This window comes from Acipenser ruthenus, chromosome 30, assembly GCF_902713425.1.
Source record: "Acipenser ruthenus chromosome 30, fAciRut3.2 maternal haplotype, whole genome shotgun sequence".
Classification (NCBI taxonomy): Eukaryota; Metazoa; Chordata; class Actinopteri; order Acipenseriformes; family Acipenseridae; genus Acipenser; species Acipenser ruthenus.
Genome location: NC_081218.1, coordinates 10,862,688 through 10,888,076, shown reverse-complemented (window position 1 = coordinate 10,888,076; position 25,389 = coordinate 10,862,688). Strand labels below are relative to the sequence as shown.

The window sequence follows — 25,389 nt, the reverse complement described above, 5'->3', positions numbered from 1 at the left end:
TTTTCTCATTGGAAACAGGTAAATTTCAAAATATCACTGTCCTGGTCACAAAAGCAAAGTTTGTGGGGAATAATAGCCATTTTCTATACTTTTGAGGCATAAGCAATTAGGAAATAACACTTTACTACCCAGGAACAAAAATTGTGTTACATAGTGTTATTTATTTCTTAGCAGACGCCCTTATCCAGGGCGACTTACAATTCTTACAAGATATCACATGAATGACAAATATCGGTACGCATATTATGCATTTAATTTTCAAACGAGACTAGTAAAACTATGGAGGATATTCCATGTCAAAATTAAAAATAAATAAATACAGGAATAAATAAATAAATAAATAAATAAATAAATAAATCTCCATGTATTTATTTATTTCAACATGTATTTATTTATTCCTGTATGCATGTATTTATTTATAATTTTGGCATGGAATATCCTCCATATAAAACTGATGTACATAAATGTAATTGATTAAACAGATTCCTAATAAAAGATGGTCTTGGGGTGACTGAAATAAGTCTTTGCATAATTTATTTACCAGTCTAGTTATGATGGAGCTGTATGGGAACAGTGAACAAAAAAAACTGTCCCAGCTCCGTCTACGCAGACCATGACGTCAAGCGCAGATCCCGTAGGCAACGCAGACTTTTTAGGAGTAACGCGAACGCAGCCACAGACTCCCTCAGGATGTGTGACTCGTCACCGGCTCAGTGTGTGCGCCGGCCTGTGACGTCTACGCATAGTTCTTATTGGCTGAAAAAAATACACAATACACTACATATTAAATAACACTGTAGCCAGTATTTGGGTTGTTGTAAACAAACTGGACAGCCAGCGAGGTATGCTTATTACCAAGTGTATTTTAGTGTAGAGATTAGCACGTGTTGCTGTAGCTTTAATTTCTGTACGGTACAGTATACAGTATGCTGCTTCTTTATATGAAAATGGTATGTTGAAACATAATGCTTGACACAAAGTCATAATGCATAATTACAGCTGCAGTTCTATCCAGACTGTTTTTATAGCCCCAGTTATAGCGGTTATATAAAAGTCGAGATTATGAGTATCCTTCAGAATCAAATGACGTTGAACTCAAGAAGTGTTTGAATCAACGTCACTTGTGACGTCTTGAAAATGGGCGTTTGTAAACCTGTGGCTGTCTATTGAAGATGTCAGTCCCTGCAAGGAAAAAAGGTGAGCTTCGGTTTTAATTACGAATATTCTCGGTTAACAATGAACAACACACACATAGCCTATTAATTGGTGTTGTTTAAACCACCTACGCAGTCGAGGAGCAGCTGAATATACACGCTATTCATTGGAGCTGCATCGATTCTCATACCGCTTGCAAAACCAAACACAATTTGTATTAGTGCTTTTGGAAAATATCTAAAAAGTCTTAGACATGTTGCGCTTTTCTACTCTGATGAATTATGAGCATCAACAATTTACTCAAAGCCTCCAATAGTGTTTTCTACTGTTAATATAACAACCTTGACTTGCATAAAGAAGGAAAACATTGAGTGAAATAGCTCGCATCACTCGATTTTCAAGATGTGGTATCCGAGGCATAGTCAACAAGCACAGAGAAACATCATCTGCAATTGACAAGCCCACGACTGGAAGACCCAAAAAGCTGTCTAACAAGGATAAGCAATACTTGAAGATAATATCCTTAAGGAATAGAAAGAAGACACGTGTTGAATTGACAACAGTACTGGCAGAAGGCACAGGTGTCGTTGTCCATCAAATCAACAGTACGAAGGTCACTCTTGAAATCAGGACTTACACTTACAGACATTGGACTATGGAACAATGGTCAAAGGTGCTTTGGACTGTTGATGGATGGACAACGACACCTGTGCCTTCTGCCAGTTCTGTTGTCAATTCAACACTTGTCTTTCTATTCCTTAAGGATATTATCTCAAGTATTGCTCATCCTTGTTAGACAGCGTTTTTGGGTCTTCCAGTCCTGGGTTTGTCAATTACAGATGATGTTTCTCTGTGCTTGTTGATTATGCTTCGGATACCACACCTTGAAAATCAAGTGATGCGAGCTATTTCACTCACTGTTTTTCCTGATTTATGCAAGTCAAGGTTGTTATAATAGTAGAACACACTAGTGGAGGCTTTGAGTAAATTGTTGATGCTCATAATGCATCAGAGTAGAACAATGCAGCATGTCTGAGACTTTTGCACAGCAGTGCGTGTGTGTGTGTGTGTGTATATATATATATATATATATATATACAGTATATGCTGTCTGACTATATAAGGAATCGTTCTATGCGCTCTGTGTTAGCCGATTGATTTGACCCTAGTGGTTATTGGTATACCCTAGCATCGAGCTCGGTGACCTTAGCTTTGTGCTTGTCTCTTACATATGAGCTTTTCTTAATGCATTTAAAATGTCGGTTCGGTTTCAGATAGCTATCATACAATATTTTGCATGCTCACCTTTTCCAGGTTATGCCCTCCACTGACTTCAGGTATTTCGACTCATCCCAGCATCCTAGTGATGCTGTCTTAGTGATGTCAGCTGGCATTCTGACATAAGAATGAACCTGTTGTAATGCTCCATACAGTAAACTGTCATTGCACAGTACATTGCACAGTGCATTTCGCTGTGCATTCTGTGTTTCCTGTAACGGATACACATTTATGAATAATTTTAAATTAATAGGAAGTATTTTGACTAAAGATTTTATAGTGCAACTAACAGTGTACATGTTGTGTACAAATGACACCCTTGACAATTCTATAATTTCACGCACTGAGTTGCCCAATGAATCTGGAATTCAGATCTGATTATGGTCGCACACTACACTGACAGGTGCTTGAGCCTTACAGTCAGTTTGTTTTAACAATGCTTCGATTGTTTCAGTGCTGGTTGAGAACTGAATGAGATGTTAGCATCTGACACGACAGCACTCTTGTGAATCGAATTTAACTGCACATAAACATTTAAAGCTGATTCAAGTAAAAGCATGTTCTGTGTTCTTGGATGCTGTGAGAGGTGCAGATGAGTTTCCTGTGATGTGGGCCATTCTTTTAAATAACTGTGCAAAGCTGGAATTCAGGGCAGGTTACTGCTTGCAGTAAGTAGAGTATGTTCCTCATACCACTTTATTGCTGGTGGAGCTGTTATTACTCCTTGTTTGTACCCCAGTGATCTCTTATTTTAATGTGTTGAAATTCTGTGTTCAGATGCTGCTGATGTGACCTGTGTTTTTGTGTCCGGACCCCCTTGTAAACGAGCCTTCTGCCTCCATGTGTACTTACCTGGTTAAGTCAATAGCAATAAATAAAACAGGGTAGGAGAGGAGAAGGGAGGGGCTTTAAAATACATTTGCAGCACCCAGACAACCATCGGGAACCCCCGCAAGGTGCCTGTTTGATAACTTCAGTCAACAGTAAACAGGTGCAAGAATTTCCATTGTGTTTGTCACTTTAAGTGTAGGGATTGATGCTGCTAATTAACAGCTAACCATATACTTACCCAGCAATTTGAAAACGCTGACTAGCAACACTCCTTCAGCTTGCACCATATGGCCACAATATGCACACAGGGTGCTGATGCTTGTAATACGTGAGGCAGGTCCAGATGCTGAATCAGCCCTCTGTGTGGTGCTGTGATAGTGTGAGTCACTGTGTTTGCGTGGAGTAGTGTGTACACACCAGGTCGCATTTTGCTTTTGCACACGTAGGCAGCATGACTCGGCCATCATTTCGCTCCATTTGCTGCAGGAATGGTTTCAGAAACAGCGAGCAGGGCGTCTTGTTTTGTGTCGGTGCTGTGCTTTTTTTTTTTTTTTTTTTTATAGTTGACAGAATAGATGCAAAATGCTAATTAGAATAAATGTGGAGGTTTTTCTGCTGGACAGGAAAATTAAATGATCATTTAAGACGTGCAGTACAGTAAGACTCTCCAGCTCATGCAATAGACTGTAATTCAGCTGTTGAGACAGCAGAGTGCACCCAAACACAGATACTGTACTAAATTAGCACATGTTTAGCCATTTGAAGTGCATTAAGCAGTCTGTACAAACCGATTTTTATGTGTGCATCATTTCTTATTGGTGTAACATTGCCATTTTCACAGGAAACCCATTCCTTAACTTTAAAGGGTTACCGCAGACATAGTTGTAAGTCAAAATGTGTTGAGGCACGTTCTGCTGCACTTCTCAATGTGTGCTCCAGGGAGCCCTTTCAGAAGAGATGGCCCATTCAGATGTGTCTCTTAGTGCAAATTTCAAACAAACAAACAAATACACACCGGTATTTATATAACATGGCTGGCTGAGCAGGAGCATAACCAGCTGGAGCCAGTATTAGCAGGTTTACGGTAAAAGGCAGTGACGTTGGGACGGCACCTTCACTGTACCTCCTTGTGCAACGTGAACAGGGAAGGTCATGTTGCAGCACAGAAACAGCTTCCTTACTCTAGACCCTGTTACCGGCACATTGGACTGTCTGTTGCAGTGCGAGTGACTGACTGAGGTCTACAGGGGGGCTTGAGGAAGGCTTGAGAGGAGAGAAGAGAGTACAAAGGGAGCTGAAGACTGCTGCAGTAACCACACACAAACAGGGAGAGAGCAATTCAATTTACCTGCGAGGTATCTTTTCATCTCAGAGTACCGCACTGGAGCACAGTTGACCAAATGAATGTCACAGCGTATGTCGTTCTTGATTTCATTGATCTGCAGATAGACAGAGCTTGGTGGAGACCCTGCTTGAATAGAGACACCCACATCATCCATGGTTTCTATCTGCATAAGCTGAAATTTAAAAAGGATTTCTGTGTGTCTATGACCATGAATGCTCCCGATACTGGTCATTTTAACAGCCAGGATGATGTGGGCTACTTTATTTAAGCCAGGACCCCCTGCAATATATTTTTAAAAAGCTACTAATTCTGCCAAACATCCTCCTCAAATGCAAGTAGTAATGAATTATAGGAAGAACTATGTTACAATGAATGATTTCTTTATTAGGATACCTATTTTAGCTGTGCTAATAATAACTGATTTATATATAAACACCAATAACTTGCTGGTTGCTGTTGAAAAGCCTTCTGTTAATACTGTGCCAAACTAAGTCTAGCTGTCGATTCTTGTTAGAGTTATGGAGACTCCTCGCTTCTAGAGCTCTCGGTCCCCAAGTGTTCCGTGGGGTTGTCTGTCTGTCCGTCCAGCTAGCTGTCAGCGTGGACAGTGCCATTAGAGTAGAGACATGGCCACGGATTCATGGCAAGAGGCTGGAAAGACCAGGAAAAGTCACTTGAGATCCTGTGAGAAAAAATCCTGTAAGTATGATTTTTGTACACTCGGAAAGCAGACCTTATTAATAGTCCGTTTTGCTTACATCATCCAAAGGTTGCTTTCACTGTAAGCTCTTACTTGAAACCTGCTAAACACATCACTTGGATCGTTCTTAACACAAGATAATGATGATTACCACCTTGTTATGTTAAAAACTCTATGTGACCTTGTGCCTTTAGCTATTCATTTAAGTGAAAATACCTATCGCAACCTGAACAGTAGTTTTCTAAATGGTAAGCTCGTCAGTGAGACTGTATAATAAAAGGGATGATGCACACTGTCAGTAGAGTTCTGAGGACAGCTCTATGTACCACCAGTGTTTCAATGTCAATATTTGTTTAGCTTTAACTGGGTGTTCATTCACTTTCCAGGGCAGGGCAGAAGAAAGAGTAGCAATTCAAAGTCATCAGATAACAGTCAGGCTGCAGATTGGTGCAAGGCTGTTTAACAAGTGTGTGCAAGTGCAGTGGGAGAGGTGCTTTGATGCAGCGTTTAACCCTCTGTACAGTGGAGGTTGGGGATTGTTCTCAAGGAGGCCATCCCGCGAGAGTGCAGCACAGGAGAGCTATCTGCAGTCCGTCCAGGGAAGATGATCCTGCACAGGACACTGTCTGAGAGTTTGTACTCCGCAGTGATTCAGAAAAGTTGTTGAGGGGGCTAGAAACAGAAACAGGGCTGGAAAATGAATATGAACGAAAGGGGAGCATGCAAAGTTCATCCCATATTACTCAGTCTTGGACATTTCATTGAAGGACTGTGTTAAAGCAGTTTTCAAGGAGTCGTTTCAAGTGGATCCCATTCTGGGAGGTTATTTTGAGGTCTTGAGAGTCGAACTTCTCTACAGGACCAGGTGAGCCAAAACAGCAGCTCCATTAGCCCAGCCGGTTCCATGTCAGCCAGGTTCAGTCAGCAGCCACACTCCTTCACAGCCTCAGGTGTGTCTAATTAAGCACACATAATAAATATGTAAAGGCAGTCCCATTCCCGCCTCATGTAAAGATGGCAGGATGTGTAGTGTGCGTCTCTGCAGCACAGCAGGTCATGCTGTGGTCACGGTGCTGTGTGAATGTCATGTGGAGCTCACATGGTGGAAACTGGCACCACACTCAGTTAGGAGGCCAGGACTGGCAGCCTGTAGAGAGCGAGAGAGAACGAGTGAATGAGTGAGTGAGTGAGAGCGAGAGGATCACTGCTGAATTCTGTTCATTCCTGACAGGAGTTTGGAACAATAAGCAGTTATCAATTTTTGTTGTGTCTTGTTAACCCTTTCATGCACACTGACCCAGATTTAAAAAAAATAAATAAAAAATCTCCTAGTTTTTATATGGGGACATATGTAAGATGCAAATAGCCTCATATGAGGATGCCATTTTCCCCGTATATAAAGCAATGGAAAAAAATTCAAGGGTTGATTTTATTGGAAAATGATCATTGATTACAGTGTTATCAGCGGTAAACATGTTTTCTGTCTAGATCTAAAAATGATAAGTGCCACTGCTACCGAGATGTTTGTAATTCTGTCTTTTCCTGTTTAATTGGTCATTTCATTATCATTCAGCTCTTTGCACTGCTTTCCAAGGCTTATCTAACAAACCAACTAAATAAAGAAAAATGGCTCACTGAGGAAACACCATGTCCTTTATATTCTTACTGGTTTCTCTTGGGGGTGATTTACTGGAATACAAGTAGTTCAAAATAACAAGTTTATTTAGCATATAATATATATTATTACATGAGAGTAGCAGTTATTTACTTCAATCTAATTTTATACTCTGCTCTCGCCAAGATAAAATAACAGTGGTGAGGACCACCCAAGACTTAGCTTTGTTGTAATATATAAGCCTTCAGTGCTTTTCCTCCAGGTAATGGATTTATATTGGGACTTTAGGGGTATGATTTGAACAGCAGCAGCAGCAGCAGCTTTGATCTACTGAACAGACCCCATTCTGTCAGGACCCTGCTGTCACAGCGTGGCCTAGTTTTACTCAAGACAGATGCTCAGGTTTGTGTTTCACACCCAGCTGTGCAGAATAATCCCTCTGGCATCACCACTGCATTGACACAGTGCACACACAAGCCTGGCTATCTGGATTGATTGAGGATTTTCATGAAGTTTGCAGGGGCAGGAATGAACTGCCGTAGACCATATAAACAGCGGTGCCTCTGTGGGTTTTCAGAAGATTGTTCTGGGGGGTGTTATTAACGGCTAGGCGTGTCTGTCTGTCCAGCATGGGCCTCCTACATGACCAACTCCCCCACCGTGATTGTGATGACCGGCCTCCCGGCGCGAGGGAAGACCTACATGTCCAAGAAGCTCACGCGCTACCTCAACTGGATTGGAGTGCCCACCAAGGGTGAGTGCTTTCAGACTCCACGGGACTGGGGGGGCCATGCTGCTAGAATAATAATCCTCATGGTACTGTAACTAAAAACGTACTTATATTTACTACCGTGTCATGTGTGATCCATTTGCACAGCAGTTTGATCCATACCATACTTTATTATTAGACATGCCTGATCTTGCTATCTATACACAGCGTCTAATTAAACCCACAGTGAAACCTGGAATAGACCCAACAGCTATGCAGTGGCATTCTTAGTTCCATTCCAGAATATTAAGTATCTCTTCCTGAATAGGAACTGAATGGAAGGAATGAAGTGAAGGTAATGCTTTGTGAATATAAACTGATGACTGCAATAGGACACTTCTATAGCAGAGCTAGCACCCATTTCATATAGCTCCAATTCTGTCTAATGTAATCAACTCTGCCTTCTAGTTTGTTCTAGGCTTTGATTCCCCCAAAGTCCTGGTAAATGTTTACTGTGATTTAGGATAGGCATCTGTATTTATTATTTTATTTGATAGTGATTTTTTTTTTTTAATGGAGTGCACAAATTGTAAAATGATCAGAAAGCTGATGATTGATTGTAATAATTCTTCCTAATCTTTTTTTTTTTTAAGTTTTCAACCTGGGTGCGTATCGTCGAGAGGCTGTCAAAATGTACAAGTCCTACGACTTCTTTCGACACGACAATAAAGAAGCCATGGAAATCAGAAAGTAAGAGGTTGCATCCTGCTCTCACGCACACGCAGACACTAACAGACATGCAAACACATGCACGCTAACACATCTGTTGCAACATGCAAGGGTATAAGCATAGCCTGCTGCACTGGTAGAGCTGATAGTCCCCGTAGCAATAGCAAGCTGGGATTAACCCTTTTAACACTAAGATATCCATGAAAGAGACTCTTGCATGCTGTGCTGGAATAGTTTCAGTATCTTAATGATGAATACGGTTGAGTCATCTGCCTGCAGTAGCGATCTGCAGTGTGGAAATAAAACACTTGCATGCCGTATTTAAAATCTTTATCAGACCTGCACAGCACAGAATTATTGCAGTGATTAATTCACTGTTAAAAAAAAAAATGTGCTGGTCGATAAAAAGATTACAGTATGCTGTGGGATCTTACCAATTAGTTAATCTCTACTGCAGGTGAAAGTCATAAAGATATATGCACTGTGTCAGTCTTTACCAGAGTATGAAGGTAATATCCCTAAGAAGAAAGATTAGAGAAGTACCTGGTACTCCCCCCCAACCCAGATAAAAACACAAATGCAGCACTGTACTGTACTTACAACCTACTGTATTATAAATCTTCAAATGACCAAATACCCTTCAAACACCACTACTAGACCTGTCCTGCTACTTACTCATTTTGATTGTGTGATTTTCTTAAAAGGGTTTTTAATACTCGGTTTAGAAACATTAGGCGTTTTCTCCTTGGGAGTTAATTAAAGACGAGAGTGAATACTGAGTTTCAGCTCAACAGCGGTCCCTAGAGGACACAGTAGGGATGGCATTATGAAGGGTGCAGTGTGCTGCTGAGGCGTTGTCACAGGAACAAGTTGTCGGAGTGCTATTAAAAACACACTGTTTTGAAGGGGAAAGGGTGTTACTGTACTCTGTACTAGAGATAAGCAGAACTGGGATCCATCCCGCATGCCCAAACTGTGTAAAACACAAACCAGCTTCTGTGTGTACATAACACTTGGGTCACTTACTACAGGGATGGCAATAAGACTCTCACATTACATAGCATTGTGATCTATTCCTGAGTTTAATCAGACGCCCCTGAGCTTGTTGCCTATACACACTGGGGCTAATCAAGCTCGTAGCAAAACATGGGATGGGTGAAACCGCTATGCAATAAGAGTCTTATTTCCATCCCTGGACTATTACTGTGTATCTCACACATAAATACCAATAGTTGTCTGAGCAGAAAGCAGAAGTTTCTTTTATCAGTGAAACATCTTACCAGGATGCAATTCGCACTGCCATTGCATTGCAGTCAATGCATTGCAGTGCAGTCTGTATAAAGTTCACTGAAGTGATGATTTATAAACTGTAGCTGCTAAACTCCAAGCACAACCTGGCATGGGTGAAACTGCTAAAGCCCCGAATGTGTTTTCCATGTAGAATGAATGGTAAGGTTCAGACTCCTTTTTAAGGTTCCTCTTGTCATCCACAGACAGTGTGCCTTGGTAGCTTTAGAAGATGTGCAAGCCTATTTGACGGAGGAAGGGGGGCAAATCGCTGTAAGCTGATCATGTTGCTTTTTTCCCCTCCCATTTGCAATACACTCTTATTATTCTTCATGAAATCTCATCTCATGGTGCTGTGACTGCATTTCCACTGCAGGTATTTGATGCCACAAACACAACCAGGGAAAGAAGAGATCTGATCCTTAGTTTCGCAAAGGAAAACTCGTACAAGGTAAATGCCTTGCCATTATAAAGGACTGTACTGTGCACACACATACCACATTATGAATCATTTTCCCCCTGTGTCTCTTTCCAGGTCTTCTTCGTGGAGTCTGTGTGTGACGATCCTGATGTCATTGCTGCTAATATATTGGTATGTACTGTATGCTGTTAAACCCAGTGGAAAAGCATTGCATTATCCTCCATTCTAATGATATACAACACTGTTATTCTTCAACAGGAAGTGAAGGTGTCCAGCCCGGACTATCCTGAAAGGCACAGGGAACGGGTCATGGACGACTTCCTGAAGAGAATCGCGTGCTACGAGGTTACATACCAGCCCCTGGATCCAGATCACGATGACAAGTAAGAAGGACTCCCTTGTATGAGACAAGGAAGCCTTAATACAGTGTATCAGGTAGCTCTGCAAGGAGATTGCTGCAGAAGAATTTCACCTGTAGAGAAGACAGTGGGGACACCCAGTGGCCAGAAGAGGAGTTGTCCTTATTTTAACCCTATAATACCTATCACATGTGATACAATGCATAGCTTGGGCATTACAGGGTTGTAATTTGAATTAATCTATAAGAATAGAGAAGGATTTTTTCCCAGATAAACTGACAGGTACATGTGAAAGCTGTACAGTTTGTAGTTGGGTTTATGTCTGGCCTGGTTGTGCTTGTCTAACAGAGGTGTCCGTTGCGCTTGGTCTGTGTTTCCGACAGAGACTTGTCCTTCATTAAAGTGATCAACGTGGGCCGGCGCTTCCTCGTGAACAGAGTCCAGGATTACATCCAAAGCAGGATCGTCTACTATCTCATGAACATCCACGTTCACCCACGCACCATCTACCTCTGCCGCCACGGAGAGAGCCAGCACAACGTCCTGGGCAAGATCGGGGGCGACTCAGAGCTGTCAGCACGCGGCAAGCAGGTCAGAGAGAGAGAGAGAGCGAGAGAGGAGAGAGAGAGAGAGAGTGAGAGTGAGAGTGAGTAACCCGTGATTTAGGGGTCCAAGCCATCTAGCAGATCTAAACACTGCTGTATACGTTTAAAAAGAGCTTTGAGTCAGCATCCCTTGTGGCTATTTCCCAACTAGCATCCCTTGTGGCTATTTCATACAGGAAATGCTTGTGTAACACCACTAGCTGCACGGTGAAATCTTCAACTGTGGAGACCAGTCACCCTTGGATCACCAGACAGTCTTCCTCAGCGACGGCCACACGATTCAATTATGCTTAGTGTATTTTTGTCTGGTAAAGGATATGTAAAATAGTGATTTAAATAGTGGTGGTGCTGCTTTCCCCTGTAAAAATTGATCATGCTACTTTTGCACAGCGATTGTGCAGTTTTCCCGTGCTTTCCCCAGCTTTTACTATGCATTTACCATAGTCTGCCGTGGTGTACCATGTTTTTTTAGTATCCTTCCCCATACTTCTCTGGGCTTATATATGCTGTATTACACTTTGCTGTGCTTCTACTATGGGAAACTTTTTTTTTAGGATTAGCTTTGATTTGATTGCATTGTATTTACTTCTTTTTGGTCCTTGAATCATTTTAGTTAAAGAGGTTAGCAGATTCATTATCGGTCTGTGATGTGGCGGGTCTTGAGCCTTTTTACTTCTTCACTCTTTTATTGGATTACAAGGACACAAATTAACAGTGATGTCAACAGAGATGACAAAATAAATACAAACTGCCCATTACTGCAGCCATGAAAAATAGATACAGTACATTCTAATGCAGTCACTGGCGCCAAGCACTAATCTAACTGACAGCAATATCAAAGACAGCTGTCCACACACAGGGACCCACCAGGCTAAGCCAGACACAGCAAGACAAGGATCTTCATCAGCCAAATGCACACCCTGTTTCTAAATGGCTCCATGCTGACAAATGTTTTGACTGTTGCCTGCGTTGGTCTTCCGATACATTAAATACTGCACCTTTCGCGTTTTCCTATTCATTACTTAATGATGCATTCAATATTATATTTAATGATACATTCAACGGCTGTATCCACATCTCTCAAATGTATCAGGAGGCATGAATTGGGGTACATTATAGATCACTGGCCCTTCCTTCTGTAAGAGTTCTTTAAGTAATGACTGCATTTTTATTTGAAAATATATCCTTGCAGAGTAACATATATTAATGCAGAGTAACCCCTTCAGTCACAGCGTGTATAATTGCACTAGTATACGTTTCCTATCAATCTATGTGTCTGTTTTATAATGCATGATGTCGGGTTTTTTTCACAGTTTTGGCAGGGCAACTTCTCTAAAGAGTGTTTTTCAAACTTTTATTAATAAATAAAAACTGTGAGTTAAGGGTTACAAGTAAAGGACCACACCAATTGAAGTCAGGGCATCAGAAGAATCCTGGAGCAGGCAAGGCTATGGGAACGTCTTTGCTTTATCCCGCTGCTCAGTCTCGCTGTCTCCCCCGCAGTTCGCCCATGCCCTGCGGGAGTTCATCAAGCAGCAGAAGCTGGCTGATCTGAAGGTGTGGACGAGCCAGCTGCGGAGGACGATCCAGACCGCCGAGGAGCTAGGCTCCCCGTACGAGCAGTGGAAGATCCTGAATGAGATTGACGCGGTGAGGGGTGCCTAGAGCGTTTACTGTAAACGTGAGCTAACCATTTCAGATGACACCATTTTCAGTAAGCACAGTGTGCCAGCTCCTACAAATGCCAGTTAACTAGGCACTGTCAGCATGTGAACTTCATTGCACCTCAGATACTGAAGGGCAGCGCTTCCTTGTAGAGAAAACAGATGGAGCTGAACCCTGTCTCGCTCGAGACCTTGGATCAGCCTGGTGTTCCAGCCAGTCTGTAACTGCAGACAGGACTGTAAGGGAACAGAAAGATGGCCGGGATGTAAGAGTTCTTATCACAAAGGTCTGCCTTCTCCAGTTCTTCAGGATTAATATTGAAATATGTTGTGATTATTTGCCGGGCGCAGGGGGTGTGTGAAGAGATGACCTACGAGATGATCCAGGATTCTTACCCAGAGGAATTTGCCCTGCGAGACCAGGACAAATATCACTACCGCTACCCAGGAGGAGAGGTACGGTATTGCACTGAGAGAGAGAGCGAGAGAGAGGAGGAGGTTACAGAGTGTGCAGTGTGTTGTTCAGGGCTTGTCCTTTGGGTGGCAGCATTGTCTAACATCCAAGGAAGGTTCAGACACTAATCTTCCTTTTGTTCGGATTCACTTTGTCATTTCCTGTTGCTGTCACCACTTCCTGAGCTTGTCAAAAAACAGATTGGTGACAAACCGAAGGGATGTGATACAGTATTGCGTATGTGCACTGGGGCGTTGCAAGGGGACAGGGTCATAGTTTTTAAGAAGTCACCAAGATGTAGTGACTGCGACAGAAAATGATACAAAAAAGGAAATCTTAACCCCAAGCAGAAAACATTAAAGTAATAGCCATCACCAAGGTGCGGCAACGCTAATCAAAAATGCAAATTTACACGTGCTGAGTACACACAAAGGTATGCTTTTAGAGACTCTTGACTGCATACAGATATGTGCTCATACATGCATGAGTGACTAATATAACACATGCCACCCAAACTTGCAGGCAAATAGGAATTTCTGCATATATTTCTGAATCAGTGCTTGTTTATTGACATTATATAACCTTTCAAATTGTTTCCAAAACATATACAATAGCACATACAGTAAAGTGTTTTTAAATCATTTGGTTAGACATCCCTCAACATTATTTTTTGTCTTTTCAATGACTGTATAATTCCTGTGTTCTCTACACCACTGATGTGTGAAACCAAACCCCAGGTTACAGGACACAATGTGTTAGGACTAGAGCAGTGGGCTGTGAGCAGTGGAATTCAGCCTGAAAAAAGGTCTGTGCTTAGAGCGAGATCTCCACTGCGGAGGCAGAGATTACCCTGTTAGCCCCCTGTGGGATTGAGGCCAGGATGATTAGGAAGGGGTCAGCCCTGCCCTGCTCTAACTTGGATCCCGGTTTCTCTGTGCAGTCCTACCAGGACATGGTGCAGCGTCTGGAGCCCGTGATCATGGAGCTGGAGAGGCAGGGGAACGTGCTGGTCATCTCACACCAGGCCGTCATGCGCTGTCTGCTCGCCTACTTCCTGGACAAGAGCGCAGGTACAGAACAAGCAGCAGCGGGGCAAAGCCAGGGCTCACTCCCAGCCTGGATAGTTCTTTAATGCTGCTGTAACAGAGGCTGGGCTTGAACCGGCATCGTAACCACAATGCAAAAGAGCCGGGCTCATCTGCTTTCGTGGTTCTAGAGCCTATTACCTCATCTCACCGACAGGGGATTCAGAATGGCAGTGTTTCAGTATGGCAGATTTTTTCATGTTCAAACCGTCTTTGAAAACGTAATATTCAAATATTTTTTCATTTGGAATTAGCTGGAAAATAAAAGTCTGATTCGTAGCATATTAATGAAAAAAAAAAGTTAAGCTAAGTTTTAATTCAGTTTTGTATCTTTTTAAAAAATTTTCAGATGAACTTCCTTACCTGAAGTGCCCACTGCATACTGTTCTCAAACTGACCCCTGTTGCTTATGGTAAGGCATCATGTCCCTGATAGAAAGTATATACACTGGTCTGTATATTATGGAATAAAGGTCTCTATTATGCATTGGGAAGAATATATCATGGAGTAGACCTGGCTTCTACTGTTTGAAACAAACCTTTAGCAAAACGGGAGCATGTGACTCACTGATCGCTCAGATGACTATGCAAGATGACGTGGTTTGAACAATTGCTAAGATGGATAATCATATTAATACGTATGCAGACAGACCTTGTTTATGCACCTGTACCCAGCCAGTCCATGCCAGTGTGCATTCCTAAAGTCACAAAGCTTTGGCTGCAGGATCTCACAGCAGGCTTTCTGAAACACTATTCCCTTCCTTTTAGGCTGCAAAGTGGAAACGTTTTACTTGAACATTGAAGCAGTGAACACTCACAGAGACAGACCTCCAGTAAGCTACTTTTCATATGCTTTTTTTTATATACCATGCATGTTTTTGTTACTATCCTGAATGTTGTATTTGAATGGCAGGTATAAAGGCATCCACCTCCAGATTTAGACCTCTTCTGACCTGTAATATAGCACTTAACTCTGTAGTAGGAGAGTGACATTAATACCTAGAGCCAAGTCGTGTGTTCCATTTTGAGACTAACAGTTAAAAGTGTCAGGATTGTGACATCTGTGGTGTTAGTTCATTCCACACACTTCCTCTTTCACAAATGCTTCACACACATTTATATGGTATGAATGTTATAAATGTGTGTGAAGCATTTTCAACAGTTTTTAACTCTTGAGCACTGCAGACTTGCATGCTGTGAGAGTGAATGATGGGCTGTGTACGGTCATTTCTGATTGGTGTTGTTTTGTTTAATCGTGTGTTAATTCAGTCTTACGCCTATAAAGCAGTAATGCTCAGTGACAGTGGTGGAGTGTTTTATATCAACAATGCCCTGTCTGTGCTACTTAACGTAGTTTCATCCCAACACGTAACTGACACTTTCCAAACAGGCTCTTGTCAAGGGGGTGTACCTGGATCACTGGCAGGGTCAGGGGCAGTTTCTGTTTTTTAGTTCTAATTCCTTTTTCCAATCGATTCCCACTTGCTCTGTAGCTCCTGTTCCTTAACCCAGCATGCATGTTGCTATGTAAAAGTCCTTCAAATGTCTCGTGTCTACAGTTTATTGTTTGCAATTGTTCTGAGTGGTTCTGGGTTCTGTTGCTCCAACATTACTGGATTAATTTCTAGCAGGCTTCCCCTGTGCTTTTGAAATAATCTGCTAAACTATGGGATACACTGAATTCCCCTCTGCTTTTGAAATACTCTGCTATACTATGGGATACACTGAATTCCCCTGTGCTTTTGAAATACTCTGCTATACTATGGGATACACTGAATTCCCCTGTGCTTTTGAAATACTCTGCTATATTGTAGAACGTGGTGATCTGGAATGAGAAAACCAGCATGTTAGAGAACCTAAAAACTCACCCATAATTTCTGATGTTTTACTTGAACATTGAAGCAGTAAACACTCACAGAGACAGACCTCCAGTAAGCAACTTTTCATATGCTTTTTTTTATATACCATGCATGTTATTGTTACTATCCTGAATGTTGTATTTGAATGGCAGGTATAAAGGCATCCACCTCCAGATTTAGACCTCTTCTGACCTGTAATATAGCAATTAACTCTGTAGTAAGAGAGGGACATCAATACCTAGAGCCAAGTCGTGTGTTCCATTTTGAGACTAACAGTTAAGTGTGTCAGGATTGTGGCGAGCAGTCTCCTATCTGTGGTGTTTTTGTGGTGTTATTTCATTCCACACACTTCCTCTTCACTTTGTGTGAAGCATTTTCAACAGTGTTGTTGAGTTGTTTTTTTAAACTGTTTGATTCAGAGATCGAAATCATCTGAGAGAAGGAGGTTTGTATGTACTTGTGCACTGCGTTTATTTTAATGTATTTTTTTAAATGCTGTTCAGCAGTGCTTTGAATCGAAGGATTATTTTGAAGCTGATTTGTATGTTGTTCATGTGGAGTTTGTGGGTTTGCTGTGGTAGAGATGGCAGGGTTTGCATCTCTCTCTGAAGAATTACCTGGAGTTCATTCACCCCATGGCAGTTTTTAACTCTTCAGCACTGCAGACTTGCATGCTGTGAGAGTGAATGATGGGATGTGTACGGTCATTTCTGATTGGTGTTGTTTTGTTTAATCGTGTGTTAATTCAGTCTTACACCTTTTTATATCAACAATGCGCTGTCTGTGCTACTTCACAGAAATGGGAACATTTGCATTTTGTAATTTCTATTGCAGTTTTATCAAAAAATGCAACTGACTCCTTCCAAACAGGCTTTTGTCAAGGGGTGTACCTGGATCACTGGCAGGGTCGGGGGCAGTTCCTGTTTTTCAGTTCCGATTCCTTTTTACAATCAATTCCCAATTCATTGTCTTTGAAGGAATTGTTATTTTAGAGACATAATAATTGTTGCGATTGTTCAACTGCTTTCATTTGAAGCCAATGTAATTCACTAACGGCGACTTCCATTTAAGTAACTTGATAACACTGTGAGAAGCTCATTTTAACTGAATACTGCTAATTGCAATTTTGAGCAACGATGTGTTGGAATTGATTAAAAGGGAACAGGAATTGGGGGTTGATTTTAAAAAAGGAATTGGAGCTGAATTGACGTCAACCCTGATCACTGTAGCTCCTCTTCAAGCACGGGAAGGCAGTGGATGTTGAATGAAGCTATAGGAGGTGCTGTTTAACCCTCCCGGTTTCTCCCGTCTCCAATCAGGATAAAAGCGGAACGGATCCAGCCCCGACCCTACAGCGGCGGAATAGTTTCACCCCTCTGGCTAGTCATGACCAGGTCAAGCGGCCACGGCTCTACAGCGCTGGCAACCGGCCACGCCTGCCCCTGACCACGTCACCGGGGGCGCTGCACTTCCCTGAGCCGCAGCAGGGGGCGCTGCGTCAGCAAACCCAAGTTAGTGTCACTCACTACATCGCATCCCCCCCCCCCCCCCCCCCCATCCTCAATCACAACATGCATTTCATTAATCAACACCATGCTTCTGCACCAGTTAAGGTGTTCATCGATTTGTGCTGCAACCGCTAGGCAAATCACCGAACTGACACTGACTATTGATCACCTTCTTTTGTAGTTTGAACCGCGCAGTTTGTGTTTTTCTTTCCTCGGGTTTAGCGGATCATGCGACTCAGTCATGTACACTGAGATAAAACTGGAAGAAACCAAGACTGGATAAGTCAATTAGCGCCACGTCTTTACCTGTGGTTAGAACGCAAGGCAATGCCCTGGATAATATCTGATTAACCTGCTGTCAAGCTGTTTTGTTGACTAATTCCTCTGTAGCTCCTCTCCTGTTCCTTAACCCAGCATGCATGTAAAAGTCCTTCAAATGCCTCGTGTCTACAGTTTATTGTTTGCAATTGTTCTGCGTGGTTCTGGGTTCTGTTGCTCCAACATTACTGGATTCATTTATAGCAGGCTTCCCCTGTGCTTTTGAAATACTCTGCTATACTATGGGATACACTGAATTCCCCTGTGCTTTTGAAATACCAGTCTGCTATACTATAGAACGTGGTGATCTGGAATGAGAAAACCAGCATGTTAGAGAACCTAAAAACTCACCCATAATTTCAAAACAGCTCAATCAAAACTCTCAGCATTAACTGACAAAAAACCTCTTCAGTGTACTCAGGGTTAGAGCTTGAAACCCATTCAAAGAGTTCAACCCTTGTAAGCAAGGGAAAGGCAAGCCCACCACTTGAAGTACCATCAATTGAATAACGATGCACTTAGTTCATGATACAGTACGTTTCTCTACCTGATATATGATATGCATCACAGTCTGTAGGTACATGTTCTGGTCCTGATGGGCTACTTTGTGTGATGTATAACAAGATAAAATGATCATTTTAGTTAGACCATTTTTGGACTACATATAGCTAGGTAGTACTTCTGGTCAGGTATCACAATTCAAATGATACACACCTGTATTACACTGTCACACCTGTATTACACTATCACACCTGTAATACACTGTCACACCTCTATTACACTGTGGTGTATCATCTGAAAGTATCAGCAGTCATCAGAGCACAATGAATCAGTACACCCCTGGTCCTCCTCCCAGCTTAAAGAGTCCCTGTGCACGGCTGTGCTTGCTCTTCATCTGTGCCTCAGTCTTCTCTCTTTCTCTTCCCCCTTCTTTCTTTCTTTTCACAGCATCGTTTGGGGAATGCCTGCATGTGAGTACTTACAGAAGGCTGGTAAATTGTCTTCACTGATTAAAAACTAATTGCATCAAAATTTTTGTTGGACCATTTTAAACATTCATACCATATATATATAGATAATATACTGGCCAATAATCAATGAAATTGTGCATTAAAAAGTAAGTTCTGTAAGAAACAGCTTAGCAATTTCATGACCAATAATAACAATAATTAATTAAAAGAATATTTCTGTTAATCTCTCAATAATGCAATTGACTCATTCATTGTATTAATTGTGAACCTACTGTATGCATTTGAATGTAAAACCTTATGCATAACTTGCAAACACTTAATCAGAATTCTAACCAAGCCGAGTAGAGAAACGTTTCATCTAGTGGCTTCTGCAGTGTAGTTTCCTATAATGTAAACCCTTACCTGGGAGCAGGTGTGGATGAAAGCTTTCCCTGTGTTCTTCTTTTCAAGGAGTCGTTCCAGCCTGGCTGCCTGTGAGTCTCTAGTCGCTGTCTCTGCTTCTGAGTAGAGCCTCAAGGATACCCTTGCATTGCTCCCACCTGCTTCTAACGGCTGTTCAAACTCCTGCTCTTGACGGCTTCAGCGGCAAACATGTCTATTTTTTGTAATAAATATAGTAAGCAATGTGGAAGGAGGCTATCGGTGCAAGCACATGCTGTTTCTGTAAATAAGTAGCTTCAATACTGTAGCAGGCTTGCAACTGAAGTTGCATGTGTCAAGTTGTTAAACACAGCCAAGCTTTTTTATTTGTTAATCGGCCTGCTTCTAGTACAATAACGGACCACCAGTACATTTGAATGTGTTTTTCTCGGTTTCAAAAAAGTTAAATAACGTATGAAGTACTTGCACTGATGGCTTCAAATGTTATGCTCTGGGATGAGATCAGACTGCCTAGAAATATCTATTCCCTGATATTATCCTTTTACTTTAATTATAGCTATATGTTTAGTAAGTAATCCATTGCACAAATCTGGGGAAAGATGCTGGGACATTATTTTTTTTTTTTTTTTTTTTTTAATTCCTGTGATTGTATTATTCACTTTTGCCCGAGACTGCTGATTAGTTCTGTATCAGTCCTACTGTTATAATAACAGTGACAGGCTGATCATGCCTTCCTGATGAGATATACACCAACATGGACTTTGTAATGCATATCTATTTGTATTTCTGTAGTAAGCGCTTCCTTTATTTTGTTTTGTGATCGTTGAGAGACAATGGCCATTGATAGCCCATTTCAGAATGTCATTGTGCAAGTGGAATCTACATTTTTGTAGATCTTGGTTTAAGGAATGTACATTTCGCAATAATAATTGTGCAACAATGTCCTGTTTTGTATGTTATGGTTAAGCATCAATTGATAACTGTAATTGTACTGTTCTTAAAGATCCTCGTTTCTTTTAAGGGAATGTCGATTTGTCTGTAAAGGGAGGGATGTGTGACTGAGAAATGGATAAAGAAAATCCCTGACACTTTACACTAGTTTGGCTGCTGGGTGACACTCCATAGTAGTATACGCTGAAGAGACTTTCTTCTGTTAAAAAAAAGGGTTCCTTAAACAGAAATGAAGATTTGAGATTTGTTTTAACACATGCAGTACAGTGTTGTCCTTATTCAAGTTGACTGTGACAACCACAGCTCTTTACCTATAACTTTAAACACTGGCATTCACTATAAAACTGCACATCATGGGGTTTTCAGATACAAAACATAGTGGCAAACTTGATGTGAACTATATTGTAACCAGGTTAAATAACATGTCCTTAACTTTCTGAATTTGACTCATTCACCTGCCTTACAAAGTAAACAATATATACAGTATGTATGTATATATCAGATACGTATTTGTAAGTTTGTGAGTAGGTATAAAGCATACTGCACACATAATATACCTGTACTGTAACAATCAATAACAAACTAACTCAAAACCTACTGATTAACTCATATTAGCCTTATGTGCAATGTATTCTGGCTGAATGTATGTACAGCACAGTACTGTATACCATTGACCTGGCAAGCCAGTATATTAAATGCATTACAGTGGCATATTTGTTATGGGTGCATTCAAATACCACTAGCTGGTATTTGGTTAAAACTACAGAATGTTTTTTTTTTTCTATCTGCAGATTTTCTTGTTTATTGTCAAAACATTATCATGCAAAAACCCTGAGCCTGAGCAATGGTGTCATGACTTCAGCTTTCTGTAGTTGAATTGTGTGCAAGGGCATGCTGGCCTTGCCCACCAAGGAACAGCTAATCTCTGTGTTTCATTGATCTGAACACTAGATTCACTTGGATGGATTGCACTGAAACACACAAGATTTTTTTAAAAAAAATTTTGGCACTCCCAAATGGAAAATATTTTAGCGTACTAAATTCTTTGGACAACTCAGTGAGAGTTTGCCTAACACAGCAACTCACCCCCTGTGTGCTCAGACATGATAATGCCCATTGATCTGTTAATGGTTTTGGGGGAATGATTGGTTCTAACAGTCTGCAGTCACGCATGTCTCCTTCTGCTCCGTTGTGAAGGTGTATGCAGGTTTTCAAATCGGTGAGTCGTTCATAAGATTTGAGCATCACAGAAAGATATATCCTAACATCCATACAAGGAATGAGTCTGTGCACTGCAAGCTGTTAGTATTCTGCGGAATGCTTAACCAGTATTTGTATATTGCTTGAAAGCTTTTAATAAAATCCTTATTACCAGTAAAAGTTAAAAACACGATATTACAGTCTTACGATTTAATTTTCTCTTTAAAAGATAAGTGGAACCTGGGTATAAGAAATGAAATTCATGCTAGGGAAGATTTATTTGTTTTAGGTTTCTGTGAACGCAATCATTATCTAGTCAAAATGGCTGATTAGTTTAATATTTTAAAATAATATTTGTAATCCTTGCTTTTAACTGAACTAACAACGAAAAACTTTGTAATACCACTAGATAGGTTTGCACAGGTATTTAAAGAGATGTATTTTAAAGGCGTGCATTAAATTACAAATCTGCTACCGCCCTAGCTTTTAAAAAGTATAGCTATAGCGGAACCAAACATTTGGCTTTAATATAGACGAGTTCTTAATATTTAATAGTTAGATTATGTATTTCTGTGTCTGATATATTCAGTGTTATTTATTGGCAGTGTGTGATCAGGACTGGATTACATTTTCATTTTAAAAAGCTGTGGAAACGCACAATATTTCTGATTGTATAAAAACCTGATGTGTTTTGTTTGTTAACGTTCTTCTGTATGTTGCAAATCATGATGATGCAGCAGTAAGATTACGCATTCAATAAAAAAACTTTTTTTTGGGACTCGTGCTGGTGTGTTATTAAGGAGTTGCAAAATCAGACTAATTAGTATTGTCATAGTCACTTCCTTGGAAATGGTAAATCATGTTGTCTCAAAATCTGTTTCTATTAATAAAATACAGTTCTATACTCTCTATTCTGATCCAGACTGTCGCTGGCTTCTTTAGCAGCTAAGGGTATTTAGACAGCAGGAATTTAAAGGTATTGTATTCATGAAAAGACTTCAGAAATAAATAAATACAACTTTAAGTAAGTTATCAGTTAAAGTTTTGTGAATAGAGCCTTTGGGTCTTGCTCACAAGGCTTAACAAAACAGTCCCTAACTGGAATGGTCTTCTAAAGGGATTTCAATGTTTCTCTTTAAGGGGAATGTGAACTACAGACTGGAACTCCAGATCTAAAATACACCATGTCGAGAGTTGGCACTTTGATTAAAATAATAATATTAAATGTTCGCAGTAGTGTATACTGCTGGAAGTACATGCTTGATTTGTTTTTCATCAGCTAAATTCTGAGGTGGGATTTCAGAAGTACTGACAATGATCTTTTTGTGAACTTTTACTGGCTTTAGGGATGTTTATGACCCAAACAAGTAGCGTCTGTCTGTCTGACAATGTGGGAGTTGTTTTTCTAGCTTATGTTCAGTAAAGCACTGTTCTGTGACCAGAAATACATAATCACTCGCAGTTCAAACAGCACATTCATTAAAAGGTACAGAGTGAAAGCAGACTTTTTTTCACTGCTATAGACGGGACCAGACTTTTTAGAAAATCAAAGCTGTGCCCATTGCTAGAATCCTGTTATTTTGTGATGTCTGAACAGACCTAGACCAGGGGTGAGCAATTCCGGTCCTGGAGGGTCGGTGTCCCTCGTGGCTTTTGTTTCAACTTTGCCCTAAATTACTTAATTGGACCAATTATTGGTCTAATCTCAATCACTTAACTAAACCCTTAATTGAAACACAAATTAGCTTAATTAGACCTTTTTAGTTCTCAGCTCCTAGAAAGTTGCAGATTTCAGTTATGTATTACTTGTATTGTAACACTTGATGTATTTGCTTACGATTGTAAGTCGCCCTGGATAAGGGCGTCTGCTAAGAAATAAATAATAATAATAATAATAATGTATAACATTTTAGAGTTAGGTTGAAATCCCCAACTGTTTAAGAGCTGAAAACAATTAAAAAGTCCTAATTAAGCTAATGAGTAGTTCAATTAAGGGTTTAGTTAAGTAATTAAGAGCTCAGTTGGAATGAAAACCAGAAGACACTGGGGTTCCTGAGGACTGGGGTTGAAAACCACTATAATACAGAATCCTTCAAGGGAATATAGGTTCTTCTGTTCATAAAGACATGTCTCTTTAGTGTAACACGCCAGGGAGCTCCCTATTTTAATAATTTAGACGGTGGCGATATTTAGATCAGCCACCATTTACACCAATTGAATAGACTGCAATAGCTGTCATAGACCAAGAGAAATGGGCAGTGAGAAAATCTGTGAAGAAGTCTTGTACTTGTTGAAGTAAATGAAGGTGCATACTTTATAGCACCTATGTACATTATTTCTAATATTTTCTTCCCATGATTTTAATGATTAACTGGCCTCCTTGGACACATGTATTTTCTTGAAGAATTTCAGCCCTCTGCCATGTGTGGTGCTTTCTCGTGGCCTCCGCACTGTATATACCCTGTACTGACTTGTCCTAGCTTCATTCCTGTGTGTCTTTCATTTCCAGAACACGTCGGTCAGCCGCAGCCGTAAAGAAGCCCTGGAAACTGCCCCCCTGTTCCCGTGAGGAACCGAGGAGAGGAAGAACACTTGCCCAAAGAACGAACACTCAGGGGGATGTGTGCTGGATGAATTTTGTGTGCGCTTGTGTGTAGCAGTAGAGAAGTCATCGCTTTGTGTTTTGTTTGTGGTGCAAGGACAAGGAAATCTGTGGAAAAAAACAAAACCTGTACATGTAGACATAGCAATTTTATCATTTTTAAACAGCTACTGTTTTTAATTACACACTGTCCCACTGTTAGCGGTATGTTTGTGCGTCTTATTCCGATCAAGGTCGTGCTGACAAAACAGCATTTGAACTAAAACCATCGTAATTTAAAGCTCCACTGTATAACTAATAAAAGTGTTGTGGAAGACTGGCGACACTGTCTCTGTGATCTACATATCGTTCCAATCTCTTTTAAAACATCTTCAGGGTTGTTTGTTTTATTTATTCACACATTCTATGCCAGTAATCAACTGGGCAACTCGTGTGCTGTAGGTCAACTTCTCTGCCACAACCTGACCAGAACATTTAAGAATTAGCACACTGTTCAGCTGACTAATTGCACTGTAACTGTGCATGCTAATTACATTGTAAAAACACAGCTTTCTGTGCAAATACAAAAAGTTTTATAGCATTGTAACTACACAAACTGAATGTGTTTCTACAGTGTATGAGTCTACTAATACTTTATATTTTACTAGAAAGTTGTGAATATTTGAATGATTTATTTTGTGTTATCATTTTATAAAATTATAAAACACTCCATTGTGGTATATTCAGTTGATCTAAACCATGGCAGATCCAAGCAGGGTTGGGGTCAAGTCCTTTTTTGCAAGTCCGATTCTGTTTCCAATTCCTTTTTAAAATCAATTCCCAATTTTGAACAACAGGAACTGACCCCCAACCCTGGATCCAAGTGCCATCACTGTTTAAATAATGAATACATGGCCTGAGGTTCAAAAATGAAACATCCCACAGGCAGGCTAGTCTATAGTAAACTCAGGATGGGTCCTATTTTAATTATCTAAATCCTGGTGGTATTTAGATTCTCAGCTGAATAGACCTCATGTCTTTACAGAATTGAAGAACTGAAGCTGTTTATATTGTTCTTTCTATTTTAAAACAAAAAAGATATTCAGTATGTGCCTGTTTTTTAAATGGACTTTAATAGACTTGTTTTGCACAGTGTCGCTGGCTAGGTCGTGGTTATTTGTCACAAAAAAAATAAAAAAACAAGCTGTGAATTGCTACTTTAATTCACTGGCAAGAATGTTTTTTTTTGTTGACATTTAGACTGACATAACCACAATCAATCCTGTACCTGCTGTCTGCATTATATGAGTATCATTTATTTTAACAGCATGTATACACATTTCATTTTTTACGACTGCTAATAAAAACATTTTAAAAATCTTCA

At 40.5% G+C, this 25,389-nt stretch overlaps 1 protein-coding gene across 13 annotated transcripts; it reads left to right on the top strand.

Moving 5' to 3' along the window:
* Positions 1-848: 848 nt before the first annotated feature.
* On the top strand, positions 849-25,389 carry LOC117430590 (6-phosphofructo-2-kinase/fructose-2,6-bisphosphatase 2-like). 13 transcript variants are annotated; one of them, XM_059004583.1, is made up of 17 exons: positions 4,384-4,619; positions 5,124-5,308; positions 7,553-7,678; positions 8,287-8,383; positions 9,856-9,922; positions 10,026-10,100; positions 10,185-10,241; positions 10,329-10,453; positions 10,813-11,020; positions 12,538-12,684; positions 13,050-13,154; positions 14,093-14,222; positions 14,587-14,649; positions 15,005-15,069; positions 17,415-17,606; positions 18,870-18,892; positions 23,934-25,389. In XM_059004583.1, the coding sequence occupies exons 2-17, from the start codon at positions 5,236-5,238 to the stop codon at positions 24,079-24,081; spliced, it is 1,701 nt and encodes a 566-aa protein (XP_058860566.1). In that variant the 5' UTR covers positions 4,384-4,619; positions 5,124-5,235; the 3' UTR covers positions 24,082-25,389. The 13 variants fall into 13 exon arrangements, with proteins under 13 accessions (XP_058860567.1, XP_058860568.1, XP_058860566.1 ...); XM_034907961.2 differs by lacking the exon at positions 23,934-25,389 and adding an exon at positions 19,343-22,202 and having other exon boundaries at positions 4,387-4,619; XM_059004588.1 differs by lacking the exon at positions 23,934-25,389 and adding an exon at positions 19,343-22,202 and having other exon boundaries at positions 4,387-4,619; positions 18,870-18,913.

What these genes read in the sequence shown, in the direction of transcription:
- LOC117430590 (XM_059004583.1), top strand. Translation starts at nt 5,236, where the DNA reads ATGGCCACGGATTCATGGCAAGAGGCTGGAAAGACCAGGAAAAGTCAC. An exon ending in ACCGCTACCCAGGAGGAGAG is followed by an intron (nt 13,155 to 14,092) that starts GTACGGTATTGC and finishes TTCTCTGTGCAG; the next exon opens with TCCTACCAGGACATGGTGCA. An exon ending in ACTGACCCCTGTTGCTTATG is followed by an intron (nt 14,650 to 15,004) that starts GTAAGGCATCAT and finishes CCTTCCTTTTAG; the next exon opens with GCTGCAAAGTGGAAACGTTT.